The sequence below is a fragment of the Jaculus jaculus genome, chromosome 13 (assembly GCF_020740685.1).
Source record: "Jaculus jaculus isolate mJacJac1 chromosome 13, mJacJac1.mat.Y.cur, whole genome shotgun sequence".
Classification (NCBI taxonomy): domain Eukaryota; kingdom Metazoa; phylum Chordata; class Mammalia; order Rodentia; family Dipodidae; genus Jaculus; species Jaculus jaculus.
In genome coordinates this window covers 10,625,521-10,652,970 of record NC_059114.1, presented here as the reverse complement: position 1 = coordinate 10,652,970, position 27,450 = coordinate 10,625,521, and the positions used below count along the sequence as shown (strand labels likewise).

Below are 27,450 nucleotides of genomic sequence, written 5' to 3'. Positions count from 1 at the left end.
CAACGAACTTCAGATGCATGGCACCACTCTGTGCATCCGGCTTATGTGGGTGCTGGGGAATCGAACTCCGGTTGTTAATCTTTGCAGGCAAGCACCACCACGCCCGGCTCCTTCCTTCATTTTTCATGCCACGCAAAAAATTTAAGTGTTCTCTTAGCTCTCTATGTGCGTGAGGGAAAAGCAAGCTTTTGCTCTATTTTATGTTTTCGTTGTTGTTTTGGATTTTTTTTTTTTTTCGAGGTAAGGCCTCGCTTTCTATTTTATCTTTTTTCAGAGCAAGAAAATCAAGAAACGGTGGCGGCTAGGACCAGCCAGGTTAAACATCGCCGAGCTACCGTTGCCATGACGACACAGTCCCATCACACACCGCAGAAGGCCCCTCTGCATCCCAGAAGGCACCTCGCTGTCTGCGCCTTCCGCCCCGCTCCACCCCTATAGGTGAGCGGAGCCACATTCCCAAGCGACCTCTATTAGGGTGTCTATAAAAATGCCTGAATTTTCACGTTCTCATAACTGCCTAAAACAGAGCGACGTGTGAAAAAGATCTCGAAAGACCAGACCTTTCTCGTTTTGTAGTGATTTATCTTTAGATTTTCGTTGTTCCTAGCTCTGAAGCCTCATTTTATTCCCTGCATTATTACAGGCACTTAATTGGGCAGCCCCGTCGGCATGGGGGGCCCTTGAGGGTCCTAGGCAGGGCGCATGCGGGAGGAAGTTGCGCTGCCTGTCCGCCGAGAGCTCGGAGGACTTTACAACGTGGAGCCATGGGCGGCCTGGAGAAGAAGAAGGTGAGTGGGAGAGAAGCTGGTTTTTTTTTTCCCCCGTGGGTGAGAGACAGGGGTGGCGGAGTCTGGGGGTCGTCTCTCTCCCCGGCTTCGTCTTCTCCTGGAGGACCGAGAAGTCGGGGTACAGGCGACGGGAGCTGCTGGAAGGGGGTGTGAGGCTAGACCAGGGACTGCGGTGCATGGGCCGGTGAACTCTCGGGGAAGATCTGCGAAAACAGCCGTGTCCTCGGCGCGGGAAATGGAGAGGTGAACGAGCCAGACTGCGGCCCGCGCTGTGCCGGCGGCTCACGCTGGGAAGGTGGACACAGGAAGTAGCCAGATGGAGTGACCACAGGTTGTTTAAATGTGATCCGCACCAAAGCCGGCGAGGAAGGCATAGGGTGGGGACTGTAAACGGACGCTCACGAGAGTGCTTAGCGGAGGAGCCCGGCGGTGGAAACTGAACGCCGAGAACCAGTAGATAGGAAGGGCTTGCAGTGTGTAAGGATGTCAACATTTGTGGCTGGGATATAGTCCACCAAGGAAACAGTGTCATCTCGTTGAGGGTGGACTTGGACAAAGGGGCGGGTCGTGTAAGGCCTGTACACCACGAAGAGCTTGAATTTTATTCAAAGTGGAGCAGACGGCTAAAAGAGATCGCGGCATTCGAAATTTTTTAAATCTATTTTTATTTACTTTTGGTTTTTCGAGGTAAGGTTTCACTGTAGCCCAGGCTGACCTGGAATTCACTGTGTAGTCTCGGGGTGGCCTTGAACTGTCGGCGATCCTCCTACCATTGCCTCGCGAATGCTGGGATTAAAGTCGTGCACCACCACCCCCGGCTCCAGATTTTTTATTATTTTTTATGTTTTAATTGTTTTTTGTTGTTGTTGTTGTTGTTTTCGAGGTAGGGTTTCACTCTAGGCCAGGCTGACCTGGAATTCTCTATGTAGTCTCAGGGTGACCTCGAACTCTTGGGTATCCTCCTACCTCTGCCTCCCAACGGCTGGCATTAAAGGCTTGTGCCACCACCCCCGGGTAAAATTCGAGTTTATTTATTTATTTATTTTGGTGTTTTAAGGTAGGGCTTCATTCTAACTCATGCTGACCTGGAATTCACTACGTATTCTCAGGCTGCCTCAAACTCATGGTGGTCCTCCTACCTCTGCCTCCCGAGTGCTGGGATTAAAGGTGTGCACCACTACACCCGGTGTCATTCAAGATTTTTAAGGAGTTCTTGTTGCTGGAAGGATAATCACCTTTGTGTCCTGAAGAGACTGAAGAGATAGTGATGAGGAGGACAGATTGGCTCAGGCCTTCCTTCATTGTGAAAGTTTCTGTTTTCCGTTTGCTTTGTAACCCAGTACCCTGCTGAGTAGGTGGTAGCCATTGGAGCTACAAAGTATAAGATGAGAAGCCTGCCCTTGAGGTGCAGATCTATAAACAAGTCATCACATCTTTTTCAAGCAGGTTTCAGGACTATTTTGACATTTGGGGCCAGATGATTCTTTGTTATGGAAAGGACCTGCCCACTAGGCAGCAGTAGCACCTGACAACAAATAATGTCTCCACAGGGCTGGAGAGATGGCTTAGAGGTTAAGGTATATGGCTGGGAAGCCTAAGGACCCAGGTTCGATTCTCCAGGTCCCACATAAGCCAGATGCACATGGTAGGGCATGCGTTTGGAGTTTGTTTGCAGTGGCTGGAGGCACTGACGCACCCATTCTCTCTCCCCCACCCCCCTACCACCCTCCCCGTCTCTAATAAATAAAAATCTTAAAAAAAGACTCCAGATACTGCTGAACACAGCCCCCTCCCACAGTCCAAGGAGTAAAACATCTATGTTGAGAGCCAGTTATCTCCTTAATTTTCAAAAGGATAAACATGATGCCATAAATATATGCAGCATAAGACAGTGGGCAACTTTTTTATTTTTTTAAAGCAAACATTTTAGCTGGATGTGGTGGTGCTCGCCTTTAATCCCAGCCCTCAGGAGGCAGAGGTAGGAGGAGTGTTGAGAGTTTGAAGCCAACCTGAGACTACATAGTGAATTTCAGGTCAGCCTGGGCTAGAGTAAGACCCTACCACAAAAAACAAAGAAAAAAAATTATTTGCAAGCAGAGAGAGACACAGAATGGGCGTGCCAGTACCTTTAGCCACTGCAACGATGCATGCGCCTCTTTGTGCATCTGGCTTTTATGTGGGTACTGGGGAATCAAACTCAGCTTGTTAGGCTTTGTAGGCAAGTGCCTTAACTGCTGTGCTCTCTCCCTAGCGTAACTTTTTTTTTTTTGGTGGGTGGAGTAATAACACAGGGTCTCACTGCGTACCTTAGGCTTCAGCCCCCTGAGTGCTGGGATTTCAGGTGTGTACCACCATGACCAAGTCAGTAGAAAACACTTCTAGGCCCTAGAGCGATGGCTTAAGGGTTAAAGGAAGGCACTTGCTTGTAAATCTTGATGGCCAGGTTCAGTTCCCCAGTATCCATGTAAAGCCAAATGCACAAAGTGGTGTATGTGTCTGAAGTTCATTTGCGTTGGTGGCATGAGGTCCTGGTGTGCCCATAATTTTCCTCTCTCTCAAAATTTTAAAAATACCTTAAAAATTCTAAAAAGAAAAGAAAACACAATTTAAACTGAACTTCCAGAAATAACATAAAGTTCATCTTTGGCTCTCTGGGCTTAGCAGCAGTCTGCTCCCCAATAGACAAACACATCGCTACTTGGCTTTTTGGCTAAGATCAAGTGTACAGCTAGCTCAGGAGACTTCAGCTTTGACTTGTTAGAGCTGGTCTTGGTCATCAAAGCCCCCTCCGTCTCACTGCAGGGGTAGATGATCTTGTTTGGAGTGGACATGGGTGTGTGGTGTAGCACACTGTTCCTCTCTAGCCAGGAGACAGAGTGGTAAATACAAAGCAGCGTCTTAGCACCCCAGACGTGCAGATGCATGAACAGATAACATGCTTCTTGGAGACAAGGAGAAACTAGTTCCTGTTGTCTTTATTGCCTCGTAGCATCTAGCTTAAATGCTCTGAACATGGTAGAGAACCTGTTGCTGTTTGGTGAATGAGTGTGTGTGTGTGTGGGGGGGTAATGAATGAATGTGGCCTAGGGCATGAATTTTCAGTTAGGCTGATATCACTATTAAGAGAGCAAAACTGGCTGGAGAGTAGCTTAGCTATTGCAGTGGCTTGAGATCTGTTATAAATCTCTGGTTTTAATACTTCATGTGGCTGGGGAGGAAGGGGTGAGTGATGGGGCCTGAGGAGATACAGATAGTTCAGTCAGTGAAGTGCTTGCCCTGGAGGCAGGAGGATCTAAGTAGTTCCATTCCCATAGTCTACATAAGAATGCCAGGTTTGGTGGCGTGTGTTGCTAAACCTAGAGCTGGGGAGGCAGAGACCAGTAGGTCCCTGGGACTTGCTGGCTAAACAATGTGGCCTAATCGGCAAGCAAGCCCCAGGCCGGTGAGAGACTGTCTCATGAAAGGTGGAGGGTGTTCCTAAACAATGACACCAAGATTGTCCTATGATTGTGTTCCTGCATGAGAACACACACACACCCATATACATTTCTTTTAAAAGTCTTACACTGTTGATGGAATGGGGCAGAAACAATTGTGAACACAAGATTAGTGGCAGGATGTGGACTCAGACACAGTTTTGAATCCCTGCCTCGGCTTTTAAGCGATGTGACTTGGACGGATGATTTCACTGTGCTGCCTTGTGAAGTCGAGGTTCTGATGGCACCAATCTCAAAGAATCATGGGAATTAAATGAATTGTGGAAATCACTAACTATACTAGGAAGGATAGAGAATGAGAACTAAGTACCCAGCACAGCATCCAGTTCACAGCATCCTCCCAGCCCCAGCATCGTGTGAATGGATGTGTCCTCTGTGCTGGCAGCTCTCTCCCTGCACAGGTTCCCATTCCAGAAACACCTGGACCATCTGCCCGGAGTAATAGCTGCTTCTGGAATTCTGCATCCCCAGCATTAGATGCCACTTACTGCAGTCGTTACTAACGAATGTTTTGTCTCCTCCCTAAGTATGAACGGGGCTCTGTCACCAACTATATAACTCGAAACAAAGCCCGGAAGAAGCTGCAGCTGAGCCTGGCTGACTTCAGGTGAGGTTGGAGAGGAGTGGGATGGGGTCCTCTGGGAACCAGGAAGTGAAGTGCACAGCCACCGCCTAACCTTACCTGATCTGCCTCCTGCTCTGTCTGGACTTGGAGTGTCTTCCTCTTCCTTGCCTGGCTTGGCTGCTGCGCTGTGCCTGGCTAGGTGTGGTCTGAGGGAAAGCTGGAGGAGAGCATCTTCAGAATGGGCTTGCCTATGTCTCTGCCATTCACCTCCTTCACTTCTGGCTGAAGAAGTCCTTGATCCTAAAGCTAGGGATTCTTGTAGAGACGTCTGCAATCTGTGGGCCCTTCCATCAGGCAAAGCCTGACTTCTGCGTGCTCTCCTGGCCCACTCACAATGCTTTGTACATGCCAGTCTTTGTCCTTCCTTCCCCCATGCCCTTGTTTTCTTTTTTCAGTGCTAGGGATCAAATCCAGGGCCTCAAGCACTCTACCACTGAGCTACACAGCCCCTGACATGTTTTGTTGTTTGTTGGAATGGGGTCACTGGGTAATCCAGACTGGCTTCAAAATTATGATCCCCTTGCCTCAGCCTCCTCAGTGCTGGGATTACAGGTCTGAACCACCATTCTTAGATGTCTTGGAATGTTCTCTCTACCTTTTATTTTTTTTTCAGATTAATTTTTATTTATTGAGAGAGAGACAGAGAAAGGGGCAGATATATAGAGGATGGTCATGCCAGGGCCTCTAGTCACACTGCAAAGGAATGTCAGAAGCATGCACCCTTTTGGGAGTCTGGCTTCTGTGGATACTGGGGAATCAAACTTGAATCCTTAGGCTTTGCAGGCAAGCACTGTAACTGCTGAGCCTCCTCTCCAGCCCAAATGGTAGATCTTTTGTTTTGTTTCAGTTTTGGTTTTCTGAAGTAGGGTTTCACTATAGTCCAAACTGACCTAGAATTCACTATGTAGTCTCAGACTGGCCTTGAACTCACTCTGATCCTCCCACCTCTGCCTCCCAAAGTGCTAGAACTAAAGGCATGTGCCACCTTGCCTGGTCTTCCTCTACTATTTTTTTTTGGGGGGGGTCGGTTTCCGAGGTAGGGTCTCTCTTCTAGACCAGGCTGACCTGGAATTCACTATGTGGTCTCAGGGTGTCCTCTAACTCCCAGCGATCCTCCTACCTCTGCTTCCTGAGTGCTGGGATTAAAGGCATGTGCCACCGTGCCCATCTAGGATGTAGCTCTCTTAAGGTCAGGGTCCTCATGCATCCTGTCCACTCTTGATTTCTAGGTCTAGTTGTGGTTGGTGCTTCTGTCAGCTTTGCTAACCAAACAAATAACTTATGTGTTCCAGACGGTTGTGCATCTTGAAGGGCATTTATCCTCATGAGCCCAAACATAAGAAGAAAGTTAACAAGGGCTCCACAGCAGCCCGAACGTTTTACCTTATCAAAGACATCAAGTTTCTCCTCCATGAACCCATCGTCAACAAGTTTCGGGAATACAAGGTAAGGCCTGGCCTCTAACTCCTGTTTAGGTCTCTGTTGTAGCTCCATAGCTCTCCAGCTGACTTTGGGCAAGGTGCTGATTCTCTCTGAGCTCATTTATTTGGAAATCATTTTCTCAGGACAGGTTTCCCCTTTCTTTTTCTTTTTTTAAATTTTTATTAGCATTTTCCATGATTATAAAAAATATCCCATGGTAATTCCTTCCCTCCCCCCCACACTGTCCCCTTTGAAATTCCATTCTCCATCATATTACCTCCCCATCTCAATCATTGTACTTACATATATACAATATCAACCTATTAAGTATCCTCCTCCCTTCCTTTCTCTTCCCTTTATGTCTCCTTTTTTTTTTTTTTTTTTTTCTATTTTCTTTTACTTTAATTTTTCTTTTCATTTTTTTTTTTTTTTTTAATTTTTATTAACATTTTCCATGATTATAAAATATATCCCATGGTAATTCCCTCCCTCCCCACCCCCACACTTTCCCGTTTGAAATTCCATTCTCAATCATATTACCTCCCCATTACAATCATTGTAATTACATATATACAATATCAACCTATTAAGTATCCTCTTCCCTTCCTTTCTCCACCCTTTATGTCTCCTTTTCAACTTACTGGCCTCTGCTACTAAGTATTTTCATTCTCACACAGAAGCCCAGTCATCTGTAGCTAGGATCCCCATATGAGGGAGAACATGTGGCGCTTGGCTTTCTGGGCCTGGGTTACCTGACTTAGTATAATACTTTCCAGGTCCATCCATTTTTCTGCAAATTTCATAACTTCATTTTTCTTTACCGCTGAGTAGAACTCCATTGTATAAATGTACCACATCTTCATTATCCACTCATCTGTTGAGGGACATCTAGGCTGGTTCCATTTCCCAGCTATTATAAATTGAGCAGCAATAAACATGGTTGAGCATGTACTTCTAAGGAAATGAGATGAGTCCTTTGGATATATGCCTAGGAGTGCTATAGCTGGGTCATATGGTAGATCAATCTCTAGCTGCTTTAGGAACCTCCACACTGTTTTCCACAATGGCTGGACCAGATTGCATTCCCACCAGCAGTGCAGAAGGGTTCCTTTTTTTCCACATCCCCGCCAACATTTATGATCATTTGTTTTCATGATGGTGGCCAATCTGACAGGAGTGAGATGGAATCTCAATGTAGTTTTAATCTGCATTTCCCTGATGACTAGTGACGTAGAACATTTTTTTAGGTGCTTATATGCCATTCGTATTTCTTCCTTTGAGAACTCTCTATTTAGCTCCTTAGCCCATTTTTTGATTGGCCTGTTTGATTCCTTATTAGTTAACTTTTTGAGTTCTTTGTATATCCTAGATATTAATCCTTTATCAGATATATAGCTGGCGAAGATTTTTTCCCATTCTGTAGGTTGCCTCTTTGCTTTTTTCACTGTGTCCTTTGCGGTGCAAAATCTTTGTAATTTCATTAGGTCCCAGTGGTTAATCTGTGGTTTTATTGCCTGAGCAATTGGGGTTGTATTTAGAAAGTCTTTGCCAAGACCAATATGTTGGAGGGTTTCCCCTACTTTTTCCTCTAGCAGTTTCAAAGTTTCCGGTCTGATGTTAAGGTCTTTAATCCATTTGGACTTAATTCTTGTGCATGGCGAGATAGAAGAATCTATTTTCATCCTTCTGCAGATATTTATCCAGTTTTCAAAACACCATTTGCTGAAGAGGCTGTCTCTTCTCCAATGAGTATTTTTGGCATTTTTATCGAATATCAGGTGGCTATAGCTACTTGGGCTTACATCTGGGTCCTCTATTCTGTTCCACTGATCTACATGTCTGTTTTTGTGCCAGTACCATGCTGTTTTTGTTACTATGGCTCTGTAGTATAGGTTAAAATCAGGTATGGTGATACCACCAGCCTCTTTTTTGTTGCTCAGTATTATTTTAGCTATTCGAGGTTTTTTATGATTCCAAATGAATTTTTGGGTTGTTTTTTCTATTTCCATGAAGAAAGCCTTTGGAATTTTGATAGGGATTGCATTAAATGTGTAGATTGCTTTAGGTAAGATTGCCATTTTCACGATATTGATTCTTCCAAGCCAGGAACAAGGGATGTTTCTCCACTTTCTAGTGTCTTCTGCAATTTCTCGCTTGAGTGTCTTAAAGTTCTCATTGTATAGATTCTTTACTTCCTTAGTTAGGTTTATTCCAAGGTATTTTATTTTTTTTGATGCAATTGTGAATGGGAGTGATTCTCTGATTTCATCCTCTGTGTGTTTGTTGTTAGCATATATGAAGGCTACTGATTTCTGTGTATTTATTTTGTATCCTGCTACATTGCTGTAGGTTTTGATTAGCTCTAACAGCTTGCTAGTAGAGTCTTTAGGGTCCTTTATGTATAGAATCATGTCATCTGCAAATAGTGATAACTTGATTTCTTCCTTTCCAATTTGTATCCCTTTTATGTGTGTCTCTTGCCTTATTGCTATGGCTAAGACTTCCAAAACTATATTAAATAGAAGTGGAGACAGTGGACACCCTTGTCTTGTTCCTGATTTTAGTGGAAAAGCTTCCAGTTTTTCCCCATTTAGTAATATGTTGGCTGTAGGCTTGTCATAAATAGCCTTTATTATATTGAGATATGTTCCTTCTATTCCCAGTCTCTGTAGGACTTTTATCATGAAGGGATGTTGGATTTTGTCAAATGCTTTCTCTGCATCTAATGAGATGATCATGTGGTTTTTGTCCTTCAACCCATTTATGTGATGTATTACATTTATAGATTTGCGTATGTTGAACCATCCCTGCATCTCTGGGATAAAGCCTACTTGGTCAGGGTGAATGATCTTTTTGATATACTCTTGTATTCTGTTTGCCAATATTTTGTTGAGAATTTTTGCATCTATGTTCATGAGGGAGATTGGTCTGTAATTTTCTTTTTTTGTTCTATCTTTGCCTGGTTTTGGTATCAGGGTGATGCTGGCCTCATAGAAGGAGTTTGGTAGGATTCCTTCTTTTTCTATTTCCTGGAAAAGCTTAAGAAGCAATGGTGTTAGCTCTTCCTTAAAAGTCTGGTAAAATTCAGCAGTGAATCCATCCGGGCCTGGGCTTTTTTTAGTTGGGAGATTATTGATAACTGCTCGGATCTCCATGTTTGTTATAGGTCTATTTAAGTGATTAATCTCATTTTGATTTAATTTAGGTAGGTCATATAGATCAAGGAAATCATCCATTTCTTTCAGATTTTCATACTTGGTGGAGTATATGCTTTTATAGTATGTCCCTATAATTTTTTGAATTTCTCTGGAATCTGTTGTGATGTTACCTTGTTCATCTCTGATTTTATTAATTTGTGTCTCTTCTCTCTTTCTTTTGGTCAGATTTGCTAAGGGTTTATCAATCTTGTTTATCCTTTCAAAGAACCAACTCTTTGTTTCATTAATTCTTTGGATTGTTCTTTTTGTTTCTATTTCATTAATTTCTGCCCTAATCTTTATTATTTCTTCCCGTCTACTACTTTTTGGTTTGCCTTGTTCTTCTTTTTCCAAGGCTTTAAGGCGAAGCATTAGGTCGTTTACTTGCGACCTTTCTAATTTCTTAATATAGGCACTTAAGGCTATAAATTTACCTCTTAGAACTGCCTTCATTGTGTCCCAGAGATTTTGGTATGTTGTGTTCTCATTATCATTTGACTCTATAAATTTTTTGATTTCCTTTTTGATTTCTTCATTGACCCACTCATCATTTAGTAGTGTATTGTTTAGCTTCCATGATTTTGTGTATGCTCTGTAGCCTTTCTTGCTACTGATTTGTAGTTTAATTCCATTGTGGTCAGATAGAATGCAAGGAATTATTTCAATTTTCCTGAATTTGTTAAGATTTGCTTTGTGTCCTAATATATGGTCTATTTTAGAGAATGTTCCATGTGCTGCTGAAAAGAATGTATATTCTGCAGCCTTTGGATGAAATGTCCTGTATATATCTGTTAGGTCCATATCTTCTATGACCTCATTTAGTCCAGATGCCTCTCTGTTTATTCTTTCCCTGGATGACCTGTCAATTGATGAGAGTGGGGTGTTAAAGTCACCCACCACCACCGTGTTTGGTGTTATCTGTGACCTTAGTTCTAATAGTGTTTGTTTGACGAATTTGGGAGCCCCCATGTTAGGTGCATATATGTTTAGGATTGTAATGTCCTCCTGTTGGAGTGTGCCCTTAATCAATATAAAGTGACCTTCCTTATCTTTTTTGACTAACTTCGGGCTAAAGTCCACCCTGTCTGATATTAGGATAGCAACCCCTGCTTGTTTTCTAGGCCCATTTGCTTGAAACACCGTCTTCCAACCTTTCACCCTAAGATAATGTCTATCCTTTGTAGAAAGGTGAGTTTCTTGAAGACAACAAATTGTAGGATCCTGCTTTTTAACCCAGTCTGCAAATCTATGTCTTTTCGTTGGGGCATTGAGACCGTTGATATTAAGAGATATTATTGAAAGGTGTGTATTTATGTTTGCCATTTGTGTGTGTGTGTGTGTGTGTGTTACTTGTTCTACCTGTGCTCTCTTCTGTTAACTGGTATTTGAGTATGGCTGGTTTTTTCTAGGTTCCTTATATGTGTGCTTTTCCTTTTGTTCAGCATGGAGGATTCTATCAAGTATTTTCTGTAGAGCTGGTTTTGTCTTCAGATATTCCTTTAACCTGCTTTTGTCATGGAATGTCTTTATTTCTCCATCTATTTGGATGGATAACTTTGCAGGATAAAGTAACCTTGGTTGACAGTTGTTATCTTTCAGAACTTGGAATATATCACTCCAGGCCCTTCTGGCTTTAAAAGTTTGTGTTGAATAATCTGCTGTAATCCTGATGGGCTTGCTTTTGTAGGTAACTTGATTTTTCTCTCTAACTGCTTTCAATATTTTTTCTTTGGTTTGTGTGTTTGGAAGTTTGAGTATAATGTGGCGAGGAGAGTTTCTTTCTGGGTTTTGTCTGGCTGGGGTTCTAAAGGCTTCCTGTATCTGTATTGGCACCTCTTTCCCAATTTGGGGAAAATTTTCCTCTATGATTTTGTTGAAGATGCCTACTATGCCTCTGGAGTGGAATTCTTCTCCTTCTACTATGCCCTGAATTCTTATATTGGATCTTTTCATAGTGTCCCGAATATCTTGAAATTCCCACTCATACTTTTCTATAAGTTTGTCTTTCTCTTTGTTGGACTGCATTAGGTCTGCCACCTGATCTTCTAGCTTAGATATTCTGTCCTCTCCCTCATCCATCCTACTGGTGAGATTTTCTACAGAGTTTTTTATTTCATTAACTGTGTTCTTCATTGCTAGTAATTCTGACTGGTTTTTCTTTATTATTTCTATTTCTCTATTTATGTCTTGTATTGCCTTCTTTATTTCATTAAATTGGTGACCTGCCTCTTCTTTGATTCCTTTGATTTCCTCTTTGATTTCCTCTTTGATTTCTTCTTTGATTGTTTTCATGTGTTCTTTGACCTCTTTGAACATATTTATAATTATTCTTTTGAACTCTTTCTCAGGCATTTCCTCTAACTCTTTCTCACTGGAGGACATTTCTGATGCATTAATACTTTTAGGTGGATTTATATCGTCTTGCTTTTTAGTGTTTCTTGTGTTATAATGTATATATTTTTGCATCTTGGATTAAGTGAATGCTTGGATTTTCTAGCTAGCTGTGTATTCTTAGCTGTATCAATTGATTTGGTGTAATATATTTTCAGGGTAGGACCTTAAGGTAGTGGAATAATATACTGGTAGATTCTAAAATTTAGCTAAACACTGTACCCATTCCATCAAAAACAGCCCCGAGTATGTATGCAAGAGTAGTTATTATAATGACCAGATCCTCTATCAACAAAGAGGTTTAGATTTCTGGTCTGTTGAGGTATCCAAGTCAGCTTGTGACCAAGTGAGACCCTTCCCTGGTGCAATCCCAGTTACCTTGGGTGATTGTGGTCTCAGTCAAGTTGCTGCCTGGGTCGTCGGGCTGCTGTTCTGATTTCTGGAGCTGGGCACTTGCTTTTCCTACGGGGCAAACCGAGCCGCTGCCGCCGTCTCTGCAGCTGTTGTAGACGCTACCCCCGGAGCCCCCACCGCTGCTGAAGCTGCCGTTGCCGTGTCCACCGGTGCTGCTCCCCCGAAGTCGCTGCTGCGGGATCTGTCACCGCTGCCGCTCCTGGGTCCGCTGCTGCTGGGGCCACTGGTACCGGTGCTGGAGCCGCTGAAGTTGCTGCCAAATTCTGCTCCTGCTTGGGTCCCGCCGTCAGCCCAAGTTGGCGTGGCCGGGTCCCGGGCCGCTGCTGTGTTCGCTGGAGCTGGGTTCAGGCGGCAGGGGAGGGGAGGGAGCCGCGCTGTTCTGGTTGTATCGTTTCTCCACGTGTGCTTTTACTTCGCGGTCTGCTCCTCCCTCCGTTGCTCGCTGCCGCTCTCCCCTCACGTTTCCCGAGTTGCGGAGAGCGCGGTGTGAGGGGAAAATCCCGCACCTGGCTTGTCCTGCGGCTCGAGCCGAGAGTCCGGCGGTTTTCTGCCGATCCGCGGTTGCGGCGGGTAGTCGAGCGGCCCGGAGCCGCTGTTCCCGCCTGTGCAGGCTCTGGATGCTCTGGAACTCTTCTACTTCTCCGCTGCCGCCTCAACTTCCTATACACCTCACTTTTTAGTAAAAGTGTGTATTTTGCTGAGTTTTTTTTGGTCTTCCCCCCCCAGGCTGTTTTGGCGTGGTACCTACGCCGCCATCTTAACCGGAAGTTCCCTTTATGTCTCCTTTTTAACTTACTGGCCTCTGCTACTAAGTATTTTTATTCTCACGCAGAAGCCCAATCATCTGTAGCTAGGATCCACATATGAGAGAGAACATGGGGCACTTGATTATTTTGCCCCGAGTCAAAAGTTGTGCTAGTTCCAAGAAACAGCTCCTATTCTGGTTCTTTGTGAGATTCCCAGTAGACCCAGGCTTGCATCTCACCAATAGAAATCATTACTCAAATTCCATAGGGATAGCAGAAACCATGTCTGTCATGTGCAGATAATAACAAAGCACCTCTGGCTGGGAGCAGCCCCTTGTGAGGAGTGGGCGCCATCTGGTGGCCCTGAGGAGACTAGGCAGCAGCTGGAGTGGAAAATGAGTGTCTGATCTGCTGTTTATATATAATCCCAGATGCTGTTTGACCTGAGGAGCCCTAGGGCTGGGCCTGAATAGTTCTTAGAGGGAAAATAACAGTTGGTTTGGAAGACTTGGCCACACAGAATGTTTCACTTGCCTTACTCTGAGTAACATTGTTTCATCAGAACCCATAACTCCTTTTATGGGATGCAGACAGAAGCCAGAAACAAAGCCAGTCTTTCTGACTGACCTATGTGAATGGCAAGTCCCTTTGGGAGGCTGCGTCCTTCCTGTGTGGAGGAAAGGTGTGCAGCAGCCGTTTGCCCAGCATCGGTGGTCCCTTTCCGTCTTCTAGGTATTTGTTCGGAAGCTCCGGAAGGCCTATGGAAAGAGCGAGTGGAATGCTGTGGAGCGCCTGAAGGACAATAAGCCCAACTACAAACTTGACCACATCGTCAAGGAGCGGTGAGTCAGATGCCTCACAGAACACCACAGTCTCGCTGCTGGACTCTGTCGTAGCACTGGGGCACAGCGTGGGCCAAGACCCAAGTTCTTGCTCAGAGCTTGCATACTTTTGGAGGAGACAGACCAAAACCAAAGTAAAAGTAAACCACTATCATGATTACAAGTCACACTGCGGGGTACCATAAAGGTTGTAGCAGCACGAAGAGAACCGGAGGATGTGTGTTGACTGCCTATTGTCAGTGGTCTCTGGAAAGTGGCGTGTTTGAGCCAGCCAGGGAACTGCATTGCAGGTAGAAGAAACAGCAAGTGCAGACGCTCCATAATGGAGAGAGCCAGAGCCACGTGTTCTTGGCTTGCATCCAACGTGGAGACACTTCTGACCCTAACCATTCTTTGCCTGGCTTTTTCAGAAGTCTCATTCCCTAGCTAAGTCAGTGATTAAAAAAAGAAAATGTGTGTGTGTGACTTTTCTTTCTCAATTTTTATTAACATCCTCAATGATTATAAAATATATCCCATGGTAATACCCTCCCTACCCCCACTTTCCCTTTTGACATTCCATTCTCCATCATATCCCCTTCCCATCTCAATCAGTGTCTCTATTATTTTGATGTCATGATCTATTCCTCCTCTTAAGATGGTCTTGTGTAGGTAGTGATAGGCACTGTGAGGTCATGGATATCCAGGCCATTTTATGTCTGGAGGGAGCACGTTGTAAGAAGTCCTTCCTTTGGCTCTTACATTCTTTCCCCCACCTCTTCTGCATTAGACCCTGAGCCTTGGAAGGTGTGTTAGAGATACTCCAGTACTCCAGTCACTTCTTTCCAGCACCATGATACCTTCTGAGTTGTCCCAAGGTCACTGCCCTCTGAAAAGAGAAGAGTCTCTACCCAGAGTTAGACTAGCATTAATATAAGGATATAAACATTAAGAGAAGTGCTTACTGAGCAGTTTGATAAGCATAGTATATACATTTAGTCAGACAGCAGCAGACATTACAACCCTAGGGCTCATGACTACCCCTGTTTTAAGTTTTCAGTATCAGGGATGTATTCCCTCCCATAGATCAGGCCTCTAGTCCAATTAGAGGGCAGTTGGTTTCCACCATGATAGATGTGCCACTATTGCACCCGTTGGCTCATTTGGCCTGGCTGGCCAAATATAAGGCTTGCAGTGTTCACTGTTGAGTATCTTCACTGTTGGTATCTCTTTCTCCCATCGAACTGCATGTAGAATGGCTTCTTCCACCTTTCTGTCAGCTGTTCGTATGTGTGACTTTTTGAGGTAAGGTGTCAGTCTGGCCCAAGCTGACCAGGAATTCACTATGTAGTCTCAGGGTGGCCTCCAACTCAAGGCAGTCCTTTTACTCTGCCTCCTGAGTGCTGGGATTAAAGGTGTGTGCTGTCACACTCAGCTGTAAAATATTTGAGAGAGAGAAAGGCAGATAGAGAAAATGGGTGCTGTGCCAGGGCCTTTAGTCACTGCAAATGGATTCCAGACGCATGTGCCACCTTGTGCATCTGGCTTTAAGTAGGTACTGGGGAATCAAACCTGGGTCCTTTTGGCTTTGCAGGCAAGCACTTTCCATCTTTCCATTCCCCAAGTTAGTGATTCTTAACCAGGGTGAGCTTGCCTGCTCCAGGTGACATTTGACAATGTTGAGATGCTTGCAGTTCCCACAGTTTGGGTGGGTATGTTTGCTGAGGCCTGGGTTTGCTGCTAAATATTCTTCAATGAGCTGGGAGTGGTGGAAACGCATCTTTAATTCTTGGGAGGCAGAGGTAGGAGGATTGTCATGAATTCAAGGCCACCCTGAGACTACATAGTAAATTCCAGGTCAGCCTGGGCTAGAGTGAGACCCTACCTCTAAAAAATCAAAGTAAAATATAAAATAAATAATTAAAAAAAATCTTCAATGTCTATGATAGCTCCCAAAACACAGTCTGGAATGGTATGTCAGTATTGGTTAATCTCTGAACCCCTGGGCTAGTGAGTCTCTCTATGGAATGATCTAGGCACACTTGGTTCTAGAATAGATAGACTTGGCTTCATTCCTGAGCAATCATGGGAAGGGTCCTGGATTGAGAGGTGAACATTGGTGTTCTTCTGGCCCTGTAGCTTGTGCCCTGGATAGCCAGAGGACGGTACCTAGTCTGAGTGAGTACTCATCACTGACAGAGACAGGAGTGCCTGTCCTCTGTGTGGCAAGTTAATGTGGAATGGATGGAAAAATCATGCAAGGAAAAAATAGAGCTAAGAAATACAGGTGGCCCAGAAGTGGCACATACGCCTGGGATGTTTGCTTTGTTGTGAGGTATGAGTTAGGAAACCATGAGACATCTGAGAGGGCTAAGGAAGGTTCCTACCTCTGCCCCAGGAACCCAGAAGCTTTCTTCTTTGTTGCCTCTTGACAGGTTCCTGCAGCTCTTTCCTCCATACTGCTCTGGGTTCTAAGACCTGGCAGACCTCTCTTGACTCATGGCAGTGAGGGGCTGGAAGTGCCTTGGCAGTGTCTGGCCTTGTGCCCTTCAAAGCCCTTTGTGAAATAGCAGACCTCGTCCTTCAAAGGAAGCTTCCCAGAGGCAGTAGCTCTGGGGCTGCCTGGCTGGAGGAGGAAAGCTGGAAAACCAGTATGTTCATCTGTGTCCAGAGTGTCTGAGGGAGATATGAGGCCCTGATTGTCTGGCTGGAGGGCCAGTTAGTTAGTTGGTTTTGAGACAAGGTCATATATATATTGCCCAGGGTGGCATGATACTCCTTTCTCAGCCTCCCAAGTACCAGGATTACAGACATATTCTGTCATGCCTGGTTCTAGAAAGAAACCTGGTATTTATTCATTTTTGGCACATGAGTATGTACTATGTAAACATGTTCATATATGTGTGGGTACATGGATGTGCATGTCTGTGTGAAGACCAGAGGTCAGTGCCAGGTGTGTTCCTCAATCATTGTAATTTTGTTTTTTCCACATAGGGTCTCTCTCTAGCCAAGGCTGACCTGGAATCACTTTGTAGTCCCAGGCTGCCTTTAACAGCAGTCCTCTTACCTTGGCCTTCCAAGTGTTGGGATTAAAAGATGTGTGCCACTACTTCTGGCTTCCACCCTAATTTTTGTTTTTTTGTTCTTTGAGGTAGGGTATCACTCTAGGCCAGGCTGACCTGGAATTCACTATGTAGTCTCAGGCTGGCTTTGAACTCAGCAATCCTACCTCTGCCTCCCAAGTGCTGGGATTAAAGGCGTGTGCCACCATGCCCGGCTTCCACCTTATTTTTTGAGATAAGGTCTTTCTCTGATCCTGGAGTTCACCAGTTCAAGAGTAGCTATTCAGTGAACCCCTGATCCTCCTGCTTCCACTTCGCCAGAGCTGGGATTATAGGCCTGTACTAGGTGCTTTAGACTGAACCATGAACCATATCCCCAGCCCCACCCAGTTTTTTTTTTTTTTTTTTAGGCAAGCCCAACATACTGGCCTTTTTTTCTGTTGTTGTGGTTTTTTTTTTGTTTGTTTGTTTTTCGCAGTAGGGTCTCATTCTGGCCCAGGCTGACCTGGAACTCAACTGTGTAGTCTCAGGGTGGCTTTGAACTCACAGTGATCCTCCCACCTCCGTGCTGGGATTAAAGGCATGTGGATTAAAGGCATGTGCCACCACACCCAGCTTTTTTTTTTTTTTTTTTTTTTTTTAATGAGAGAGAGAGAGAAAATTAGTGTGCCAGGGCCTCCGTCCACTGTAGTTGAGCTCCAGACACGTGTGCTACCTTGTGTGTATGTGCGGCCTTGTGCACCTGCATCACTTTGTGCGTCTGGCTTACAAGGGACCTGGAGAGTTAAACCTGGGTCCTTAGCTTCACAGGCAAGCACCTTAACCTCGAAGCCATCTCTCCAGTCTCCCTCCTAGTTGTAAATCTACAGACTGCTCTGGAAGTGCCATTTTCCAGATGAAGACAGCTGGATGAGGCCCAGTGACTGGGTCAAGATCACGGCTCAGAAGGAGCCTGGAATCCAGCTGTTGTGACTTGTGACTCAGTATCTTCTCTGTATCCACACTTCTGTCCAAATGGTCAGCTAACCACACATTGGTGGCTCCTGCCCATTACTACAAGGATCCTGGAAACATTAGTACTCTTAACTGGGCAGAGTTCCAGTGCCAGTGTTTTTTCCCCTGGTTCTGTCAACTAGACAGATCTAGCTGATGGAAGACAGGAAGATGCCCACTCTAGTTAGCTGTGGCCAGGCACCGTGCTGCTGGGCAGGCAGCTCCACCCTCCTTCCTGGCCCACTAGGGCAGCTGCCCATTTTTCCATCTATCTCCCCCCCTCCCCCCCACCTTCCTTTCTTTGTTTTAAAATTTTTGATTTTTATCAAGGTAGAGTCTTATTTCAGCCTGAACTCACCTGGAATTCTGTTGCTCCAGGCCGGCTTTGAATTTGTGGCAGTTTCCTACCTCAGCCTCGCAAGTGCTGGGATTATGGTATGCACCGCCACTCCTAGTTCATTTTCCCATTTTTCACTGTGGATCTTTGAAGGTTCTGCATTCAAAGAGAGTCAGATAGCACTGATTTGGTGTTCCCTCATTCCAAACAAGGTCGTAACTGGGTCAGGTGGTGCACACCTTTAATCCCAGCACTTGGAAGGCAGAGTTCTCCGTGAGTTTGAGGCCAGCCTGAGACTACAGAGTGAATTCCAGGTCAGCCTGGGCTAGAGTGAGACCCTACCTCATAAAACCAAAAATACAGCCGGGCGTGATAGTGCATGCCTTTAATCCCGGCACTTGGGAGGTAGGAGGATCGTTGTGAGTTCAAGGCCACCCTGAGACTATGTAGTGAACTCCAGGTCAGCCTGGGCTAGAGGGAAATCCTACCTTGAAAACAAACAAACAAAATAACCCAAAAATACAAAATGGTCACAGAAGTGGTCAAGGCTCTGTCTGTGATATGATATGTGATATGTATGTGATATGATATTAAGATCCTCTTAGGGTGTCCCTGAGGCTCAGGGCTTAGTGGGCACACACTGGTTCAGTGGTCTCAGGGTTGCTGTCAGGTCTGTGGCAGGCTTGGGGAAGTTGGTGCTACTACCAAATCAGATAGGCCTGGCTTGGGGAACAGGGTCTCTAGGGTGGCCGCTGGGGTAAGGCAAGGTGCCAGGGCCCCGTAGGTGGAGTAAGCTCATGAGTACAATGGTGCTGCCCTTGCAGGTACCCCACGTTCATCGACGCTCTGCGGGACCTGGATGACGCCTTGTCCATGTGCTTTCTCTTTTCCACCTTCCCACGGACCGGCAAGTGCCACGTGCAGACCATTCAGCTGTGCCGCCGGCTCACTGTTGAGTTCTTGCACTACGTCATCGCCGCCCGTGCCCTGCGCAAGGTGAGCTGGGGTTTTCCTGGGAACCCTAACCCTTGCCTGCTACTCTGCTCTTCATGTCTCCCCCTCCCTCCAGGTCTTCCTGTCCATCAAAGGCATCTACTACCAGGCTGAGGTACTGGGCCAGCCCATTGTGTGGATCACACCCTATGCCTTCTCCCATGACGTGAGTATACCTTGTGCTGGTTCCTTGACAGACACACAAGGAAGGGGATCTGTCTGGGCTGTCCTTCAGTCTCACCCTTGCTGGGCTCCTGATGGTTGGTGCAGGTGTGGATGTGGTGGTTGGAGATCGGGAATGGGCCCAGTAGCACTTCTCGTCACACACACTGTCACAGAATTCTCATTGCGGTACATAACTCACACTCATAACTACGAGCAGAAGCCCCCTAGCCTTCCCTTCTCTAGCGCCCTCCAGCCTGATGACCTTGGACATGTTCCTTCACCTCTCTGCTCAGTTAATATGCTTACACCTTGTCATGAGGATTTAAAGGAACAGAAGTCTCAAAAAGGCCTGGTACCTGACCCATTGTGGCCAAATGGGTAGTGAGAGCAGCTCTGGGGGGGCATCTTTACCTAGGATTCTGTGCATAGCCCTGCCCCCAGACCTCTGGGGCTTTGTCCCCACTCTGCCATTGGTAGGTGCCAGATCATAGCTAAGCTACTTCAGTTCTGCCTGTTTTCCCTGCTCTGTCCTCCTGGTAACCTGGAGGACAGGGTGACTCTGGGGAGGGAAGCATGAGAGAAGAGGGCCTGCCATGAGGAGGTGTGATGATCCTCAGTCCCCGTGGATCTAGCCTAGCCGGGTTTCCTTCTGACCTGTCTTTCTGTACTTGGCCCACCTTCCTCCTCATTCACTGAGTAGAAACAGGTGCCTTCCATGGAGAGCATACAGTGGGGTGGCTGGTGATCTGTGCCACCTGAGCTGCTGGGGGACCAGGGTTGAGCCCTGCCTTAACTACAGTACATTGGTGATGGGTCTTTGGTCTGTGGGTGAGAGAAAGATGTGACACTCATCAGTCCCTGTTCCTCTTCCTTGGGGTGAGCTTGGGTAGCCAGAGCCTTTGTCCCTTCTTCCCCTCCTCATTCCTCCACTCCTCCTCCTTCCTGCCTGCCTTCCTCGTTGGCCCTCTGTCCTTCCTTCCCTCTGATGTGCCATCCCCCTGCTGCTCAGACTGGTCTTTGTGTGTCCTCTGGAGTGGTGAATGGGGCCCTGTAGAAGGCCAGCCTCCACGCAGCCAGCCCTGGGGGAAGGGCACAGTCCACCCCACCCCCCTTCTTCCTGGCCTGCTTGCCGCCGTTGCTTCCTCTCCGCAGAAGGTAGAAGCTGAATAGTGCCGGGTTGTAGCGAGGGTCCTGGTGTGCCTTCCATCCACCCTTGCCCAGCAGCGGGACCCAGGGCCATGGCAATGGTGGGGGCAACTCTGCTGTGCTGTGGGAAGGCCCACCAAGCCTATCCAAAACCTTTGCAGGGGCCAATTACAGAGCTTACTGCCCGGCAAACAGCTCAGTCATGGGTATCTGGCAAAGGGGACACTGATGAGCCTGTGACAGGCATTAGAAGTAGTGGTACCGCTCTGATTTTGGAGGGTGAAGCCATTCCAGAGCTGAGACACTTCAGTCCAGGTTGAAGATCAGCTTCTCAGGGGCGAAAATGAGCATTTATCTTCTCTGCCTGCAGTTCTACCTCTGCCCAGTGTAGTCCTGGGCCCTTAGGCTGACCCTCAGATGGGACTGTTAAAATCTGAGCCTTGAGCCAGGCATGGTGGAGCACGCCTTTAATCCCAGCACTTGGGAGGCAGAGGTAGGAGGATCGCCATGAGTTTGAGGCCACCCTGAGACTCCATAGTGAATTCTAGGTCAGCCTGATCTAGAGTGAGATTCTACCTCGGAAAACCGAAATAAATACATAAAACTGAGCTTTGTCTCAAGACTTTATCAGGGTGTAGATGGGCTAAGTTTTTCACCTGCTTCCTCTAGATTGAGATTGGCCTTCAGAACACCTTGGGAAATCAGAGTCAATGTCTGCCATCTTTCTTAGGGGCCGTGTGCCGTGCCGTGCTCTGGGAGGGCTGCCTTTCTGGTGCACACGGTGTAGCGGATATTGTCAGATGTTAAGATGGGAGGTGGAGAGAGCTTGAGCTCTGCCTGGGTCGGAAAGCAGCCTCTTTGAGGCCACAAGTCAGTACTGAGACGTGGGGAGAGCCAGATTGCCTATGAGAACAGCATGGACCAGCCCTCCTTGTCTCTGTCCTGGCTCCTTTACCACATGGGGTTCTAGCACACATTCCCTAGCCTTTAGGACCCCTGCCAGAGCTTCACTTGTACTGGGAATGCCTGTGTGTGGGAGTGGGGCATCTCTCCTGGTGCCACCCCTGTACTCAGTCTGCTGATGTGCCTCCTTTTGTCCCTAGCATCCAACAGATGTGGACTACAGGGTCATGGCCACCTTCACTGAGTTCTACACCACCCTTCTGGGTTTTGTCAACTTCCGCCTCTACCGTTCACTCAACCTCCACTACCCTCCCAAGGTAGGGCCCTAGCTTAGCCCCTTCTCACGTAGCCTGCATTCAGCCTTTTCTCCCCATGCCGCAGTGAGAGGCTGTGGGTGTCCTCTTCTCTCTGACCCTCCCTTGTCTCCCAGCTTGAAGGTCAAGCCCAAGCAGACACGAAAGCCAGCGAGGGTGCCTACGCATTGGACTCTGAGAGCTCTATGGAGGTGAGAGGGCTTTAGGAACACAGGCCCTACCTCTCTCCAGAAGGATGGCCTCTGTCCCGACACATCTGGATTTCTGTGGCTAGGGAGTAGTTGGCCAAGTGGGAGGTCATAGGACTTGCCCTTGAGTCCAGGTAATTGGCCTGAGACTGTTACTGCTCCCTTCTACCCTTCCACTCTCCAAATGAGGGTCCCCACCTAAAAGCAGCCCACCCTGAAGCCTCCCTTCTTACCTGCAGAAACTTGCGGCCCTCAGTGCCAGCCTGGCCCGCATGGTGGTACCTGCTGCCGAAGAGGAGGCCGAGGCAGATGAGTTTCCCTCCGATGGGGTGAGTGAGCCACCGTGCTGCCGTCGGAAAGGGGCTGGGATCAGCTCAGCCCCTGAAAGCTGTGGGATCTGGAAGGAAGCTGAGGAGGGGGTGACCTCTGGCCCCTTCTTGGCAGGACATGGCAGCACAGGAGGAAGTCCGCAGGAAGGAACTGGAGGCACAAGAAAAGCACAAGAAACTCTTTGAAGGCCTGAAGTTCTTCCTGAATCGTGAAGTGCCCCGTGAGGCGCTGGCCTTCATCATCAGGTGCGGAGGCTAGCAGTAACCAGCTCACGTTCCTGACTTTGTTGTGCCCTGCTCTCTGTGCTTCCTGGCCTGCAGGCCCGGTGGTGTCTCCATCTCCCCTTCCTACAAATCAGTGTGAAAGGAATGCTCAGTCTGACTCCAGACACGTACAGAGCAGCCACCCTTGGGTAGAGCTGCTGCTGAGATTCCCACTGGACCACGACTGTGGGTGTCAGCACTGACAAGAGGTCTAGGGTGGGCATGGTATGGGTACATCTTGTGTGGGTATGGCAGCCAGTGGGTGCCAGAGAGCCAGCTCCCAGGGCGGGCAGCTCATACCTAGAAGGGCCCTGTGGGCTCTCCCTTTGCCTGTAGGAGTTTTGGTGGAGATGTATCCTGGGACAAATCTTTGTGTATTGGAGCCACCTATGATGTCACAGACTCCTGCATCACCCACCAGATTGTCGACCGGCCTGGACAGCAAACGCCCGTCATTGGCAGGTAGGCCCCAGGGCTCCCGTGTGCCTTCTAGGGAAGAGGTCTGTGCCAGGCCTTGATGATGTACTAGGACCTCCAGCTGCTCCCGTGTGACCTGTCGTCACTGCCCACTCTGCACCAGGTACTACGTGCAGCCCCAATGGGTATTTGACTGTGTGAATGCCCGGCTGCTTCTCCCTGTGGCGGAGTACTTCCCCGGAGTGCAGCTGCCTCCGCACCTCTCACCCTTCGTGTCTGAGGAGGAAGGAGACTACGTCCCCCCTGAGAAGCTGAAACTGCTGGCCCTGCAGCGCGGAGAGGACCCTGGTGAGTGGGAGGCAGGTGCCCTGGCTCCTGAACCCAAGCTTTTCACTCCCCTTAGCCACTGAGCTTGCAGACTAAGGGAGAGGGTCGCAGGAGCAGGAAGCCCTTTGAATACACCTTTGGAACATTTGTATCTTACTCTGACATTCAGAATAACAACAGAATGGTCTGGAGTTTTCAGTGTTTGCGTGGGAGTCGGCAGTTCAAGAGTGAGGGTCTTAGGACTGGAGGGATGGCTCAATGGTTAAGGTGTTTGCCTGCAAAACCTGATGACCCGAGTTCGATCTCCAGTACCCATGTAAAGCCAGATGCACAAAGTGGTACATGCATCTAAAGTTCATTTGCAGTGGCTAGAGGCCCTGGCATTCCCATTCTCTTCCTCTCCCTCCCTCATCCTCTCTCTCAAAATAAATGAATAAATTTAAAGTTTTTTTTTTTTTTTTAAAGTGAAAGTCTTAAATTTTTCTTTTAAGGAAGCTCAGCTGGGGCTGTGGGGAAGTGTCAGGGCCACAGGGCGGAGCAGCCTTGAGCTGCTTTCAGACAGCAGGGTCAGAGAAGGTGGTACCTGGGGCCTGCAAGGGAACAGGTAGAAATTTGGAGTATACAGAAGTTATTGGTGTTCTGTAGGAAAGTTGGAAGAGTCAGAGGAGGAAGAGGAGGAAGAGGAGGACATTGATGGTGATGAAGGTGGAGAAGATGAGGAGGAGGACAACGATGCTGAGGCCGGTTCAGAAAAGGAGGAGGAGGCACGCCTGTCAGCCTTGGAAGAGCGAAGGATGGAAGGAAAGGTCTGTGAGCACTAGACTGAGGGCCCTGTCTGGGAAGCAACCTTTTTAGCCCAGTGAACCCATAAGCAGCTGCCCTGTGTCCCCAGAAGCCCCTGGTGATGGAGGGCACTGTGAAGCTGGAAGATAAGCAGCGGCTGGCCCAAGAGGAGGAAAGTGAGGCAAAGCGCTTGGCCATCATGATGATGAAGAAACGTGAGAAGTACCTTTACCGGAAGATCATGTTTGGCAAGAGGCGCAAAATCCGGGAGGTAAGAGCCCGCACGCTAGTGGAGTGCAGGATGCAGCTGTGCAGGTGAGCTCAGGCCTGCGGGTCTCCTCTGGGTAGGTTCTGGGTCTTGGGATTTTTCCTGAGATCACCCGCTTGGCCCAGGCTTTCCTTCCTTTTTTGGCAACACTAGGGATAGAGCTCAGGGCCGTGCTAGGCAAGCTTCTCGGGTTTTTTTCTTGTTCACAAAGCCACATGTGTTTACTTATACACACACCCCACTGTGACCTCACAGTACTGTGCCATGACTTCATAATTCCCACTGCACCATTATGGTGCTCCACTAAAACATCACAATACCTGACTGACATCATTCTCCACGGTGACATCACAGTTTCTCACCTGTGATACCATGACACCCTACTGTGAGAGCACAGAGCCCCACTGGGATATAGTTCAGTGCTAGAGCACTTGTGGAGCCTTCATGAGGCCCTAGATTCAATTCCCAGCACTGCGAAGGGCAGAGAAAGCAACTGTGACTTGAGAACTCTAACTTCTGGCATAGAAGTGGCTCACAGTTCTGCCTCTGGGGTGATCTATAGGACACCCCCCACACACACAGTTTCTGTTGTACGTGTGTACATGTGTAATATTATTTGCATTGGTCATGCTATGTATAGATTGTTTTGAAGTGTTTTTTTCCTTCCTTTTTTTGGGGGGGTGTTTCAAGGTAGGGTCTCACTCTAGCCCAGGATGACCTGAAATTCACTCTGTCGTCTCAGGGTGCCCTTGAATTCAGGGTGATTTTTGTACCTCTGCCTCCTGAGTGTTGGGATTAAAGGCATGCGCCACCACACCTGGCTGAAGTGTAGTTTTCATTTGGCCACAGCATGAACTTTCTGTGACAGTGTGTAATGTGTTCTGTACTGATGAGATGATACAGTTTTCTCTCTTCAGTCATGCTCAGAAAATGTTCCGGAGCAGACCCTGCCTACCTCTGAATGTTTCTTAGGAGCATATGTGTGGCCTGGGGAACATTCTTCCCTTCCCACTACCTCCCAGTGAAGGTTAGAATGGCACCTAGCTTTCCTTCAGTGGAGCTGGTGGAGGAGTAAGCAAGCTGCTTTCTGGGAGCCTAGATTGTCTGAGCTATTGGGACTGTCCCAGACAAGTAGAGCTTCCACAAAAGCTAACACATGGCCTCTCTCCTGGCTGGCTCCTGAACTTTGAGGTTCTGGTAAGCTTGGCCAAGACAAGGGACTCCCTCCTTCTCACATGAGCTCTTTTTTTTTTTTTTTTTTTTTTTTTGGTTTTTCGAGGTAGGGTCTCACTCTGGTCCAGGCTGACCTGGACTTAACTCTGTCATCTCAGGGTGGCCTTGAACTCATGGCGATCCTCCTACCTGTGCCTCCTGAGTGCTGGGATTAAAGGCGTGCGCCACCACGCCTGGCTCCCACATGAGCTCTTAAGAGCTTTCTTCTTTCTTTCTCTTTACTGTAATAAAAATGTCTCTAAACCTAAGAAAGAAAAGAATTAAAGAGAGAAAGAGAGAAAAGCTAACATAGAAACCATCATAGGAAAAACCCTAACTCAAGTCAGAGGGAGAAAAAAAGAATCCTTACCCTCTTTTTTTTTTTTTTAACTTTTATAACTTTATGTTTACACTCAAGAAATTAGTTCTCATCCACGTTGATAGTCTGTAGATTTTTGTTTTTTGTTGTTTGTTTGTTGAGGTATGGTCCCACTCTAGCTCAGGCTGACCTGGAATTCACTCTGTAGTCTCAGGCTAGGCTTGAACTCACAGCGATCCTCCTACCTCTGCCTCCTGAGTGCTGGGATTAAAGGTATGTGCCACCATGCCCAGCAAGTCTGTAGATTTTTGAATGTAGTAACAGGGACATAGGTCACCAAAGTATAAAGTTTGTGAATTTTCTTATTTATTTATTTATTTATTTATTTGAGAATGACAGACACAGAGAGAAAGACAGATAGAGAGAGAGAGAATGGGAACGTCAGGCTTCCAGGCTCTGCAAACGAACTCCAGACGCATGCGCCCCCTTGTGCATCTGGCTAACGTGGGACCTGGGGAACCGAGCCTCGAACCTGGGTCCTTAGGCTTCACAGGCAAGCGCTTAACCACAAAGCCATCTCTCCAGCCCAAGTTTGTGAATTTTCATCCTCATTTCATTTCTTGGACAACCGTACATGGAAACGATATGGAACATTCCTTATTCCCTTGGCCCAGATAGCTTTGTTGAGCCTGGTGTCAGTGCACACACCCGGAGTCCCCATCTCCTTCATGGCAAACTTCCAGATCTCTCTGAGGGCCCTGGGGGATGGGCCCACTTCTTGAAGCCCACTCCATGGATGCGCTTGTGAACGTTGACGGTGTACTCTCAGGTCGCCACCTCGTTGATGGCCCAACGGCCCTTCTTTTACTCGACACCCGTCTTAGCGGGAGCCATTCATCTGCTGTGCCCAGCTTCCTACCCTCTCTTTTATAACTCATTGTGGTATGGCCCACAAATCTCCAAGGAGAAAGGAGATTCCCTGCTCCTGTCCTCTCATCATTGCCAGCCTGATCTGCCCCTTTCTCCCTACAGGCCAACAAGCTGGCGGAGAAGCGGAAAGCCCATGATGAGGCTGTGAAGTCCGAGAAGAAGGCCAAGAAGGCAAAGCCTTTATGAGCACTAGTAACTTCCCGCTGGGCCAAGGCCAGCATGGCAGAAATATGGCAGAGGGCCTAAGCTTGGGGACAGACCAGAGTCATTCCTCTCCCCCTCCCCCAAGCGCAGTGTCCTCATGCTTCTTTCTGGCTGGATGTGTGGGTGACCCAAGCCTGCCTCCCTTGGGGTTCCTGCTTAGGGCTGGGAGGAGAAGAGCCCTCTGGACCCACTCCATGTCCACACTCGCCGGAGGCTGACGTGAGGGATGGGAGCAGGAGCCTGACTGTCCTCTTGGTGTCCCCATTCACCTTGGCTTTCCACAGCCTCCACCCACACAGTTGGACCCGTGATACCCGTGATACTCGGGGTGCTGTGATGGGGTAAGGGTGGGGAGCTTTTGTTATTAAATGGCTGGACTTTTGCAGCCAATTGGA

General features: G+C 47.4%; 1 protein-coding gene across 2 annotated transcripts; it reads left to right on the top strand.

Annotated features, from left to right (window-relative positions):
- Positions 1 to 712: 712 nt before the first annotated feature.
- Positions 713 to 27,450, top strand: Pes1 (pescadillo ribosomal biogenesis factor 1). Of its 2 annotated transcripts, none has more exons than XM_045132479.1 (15): positions 713 to 788; positions 4,813 to 4,892; positions 6,203 to 6,356; positions 13,813 to 13,922; positions 19,118 to 19,289; positions 19,363 to 19,452; positions 21,701 to 21,817; positions 21,931 to 22,005; positions 22,242 to 22,331; positions 22,447 to 22,577; positions 22,932 to 23,057; positions 23,176 to 23,360; positions 23,985 to 24,145; positions 24,235 to 24,393; positions 26,954 to 27,450. In XM_045132479.1, the coding sequence occupies exons 1-15, from the start codon at positions 765 to 767 to the stop codon at positions 27,035 to 27,037; spliced, it is 1,758 nt and encodes a 585-aa protein (XP_044988414.1). In that variant the 5' UTR covers positions 713 to 764; the 3' UTR covers positions 27,038 to 27,450. The 2 variants fall into 2 exon arrangements, with proteins under 2 accessions (XP_044988414.1, XP_004664127.1); XM_004664070.3 differs by having other exon boundaries at positions 24,232 to 24,393.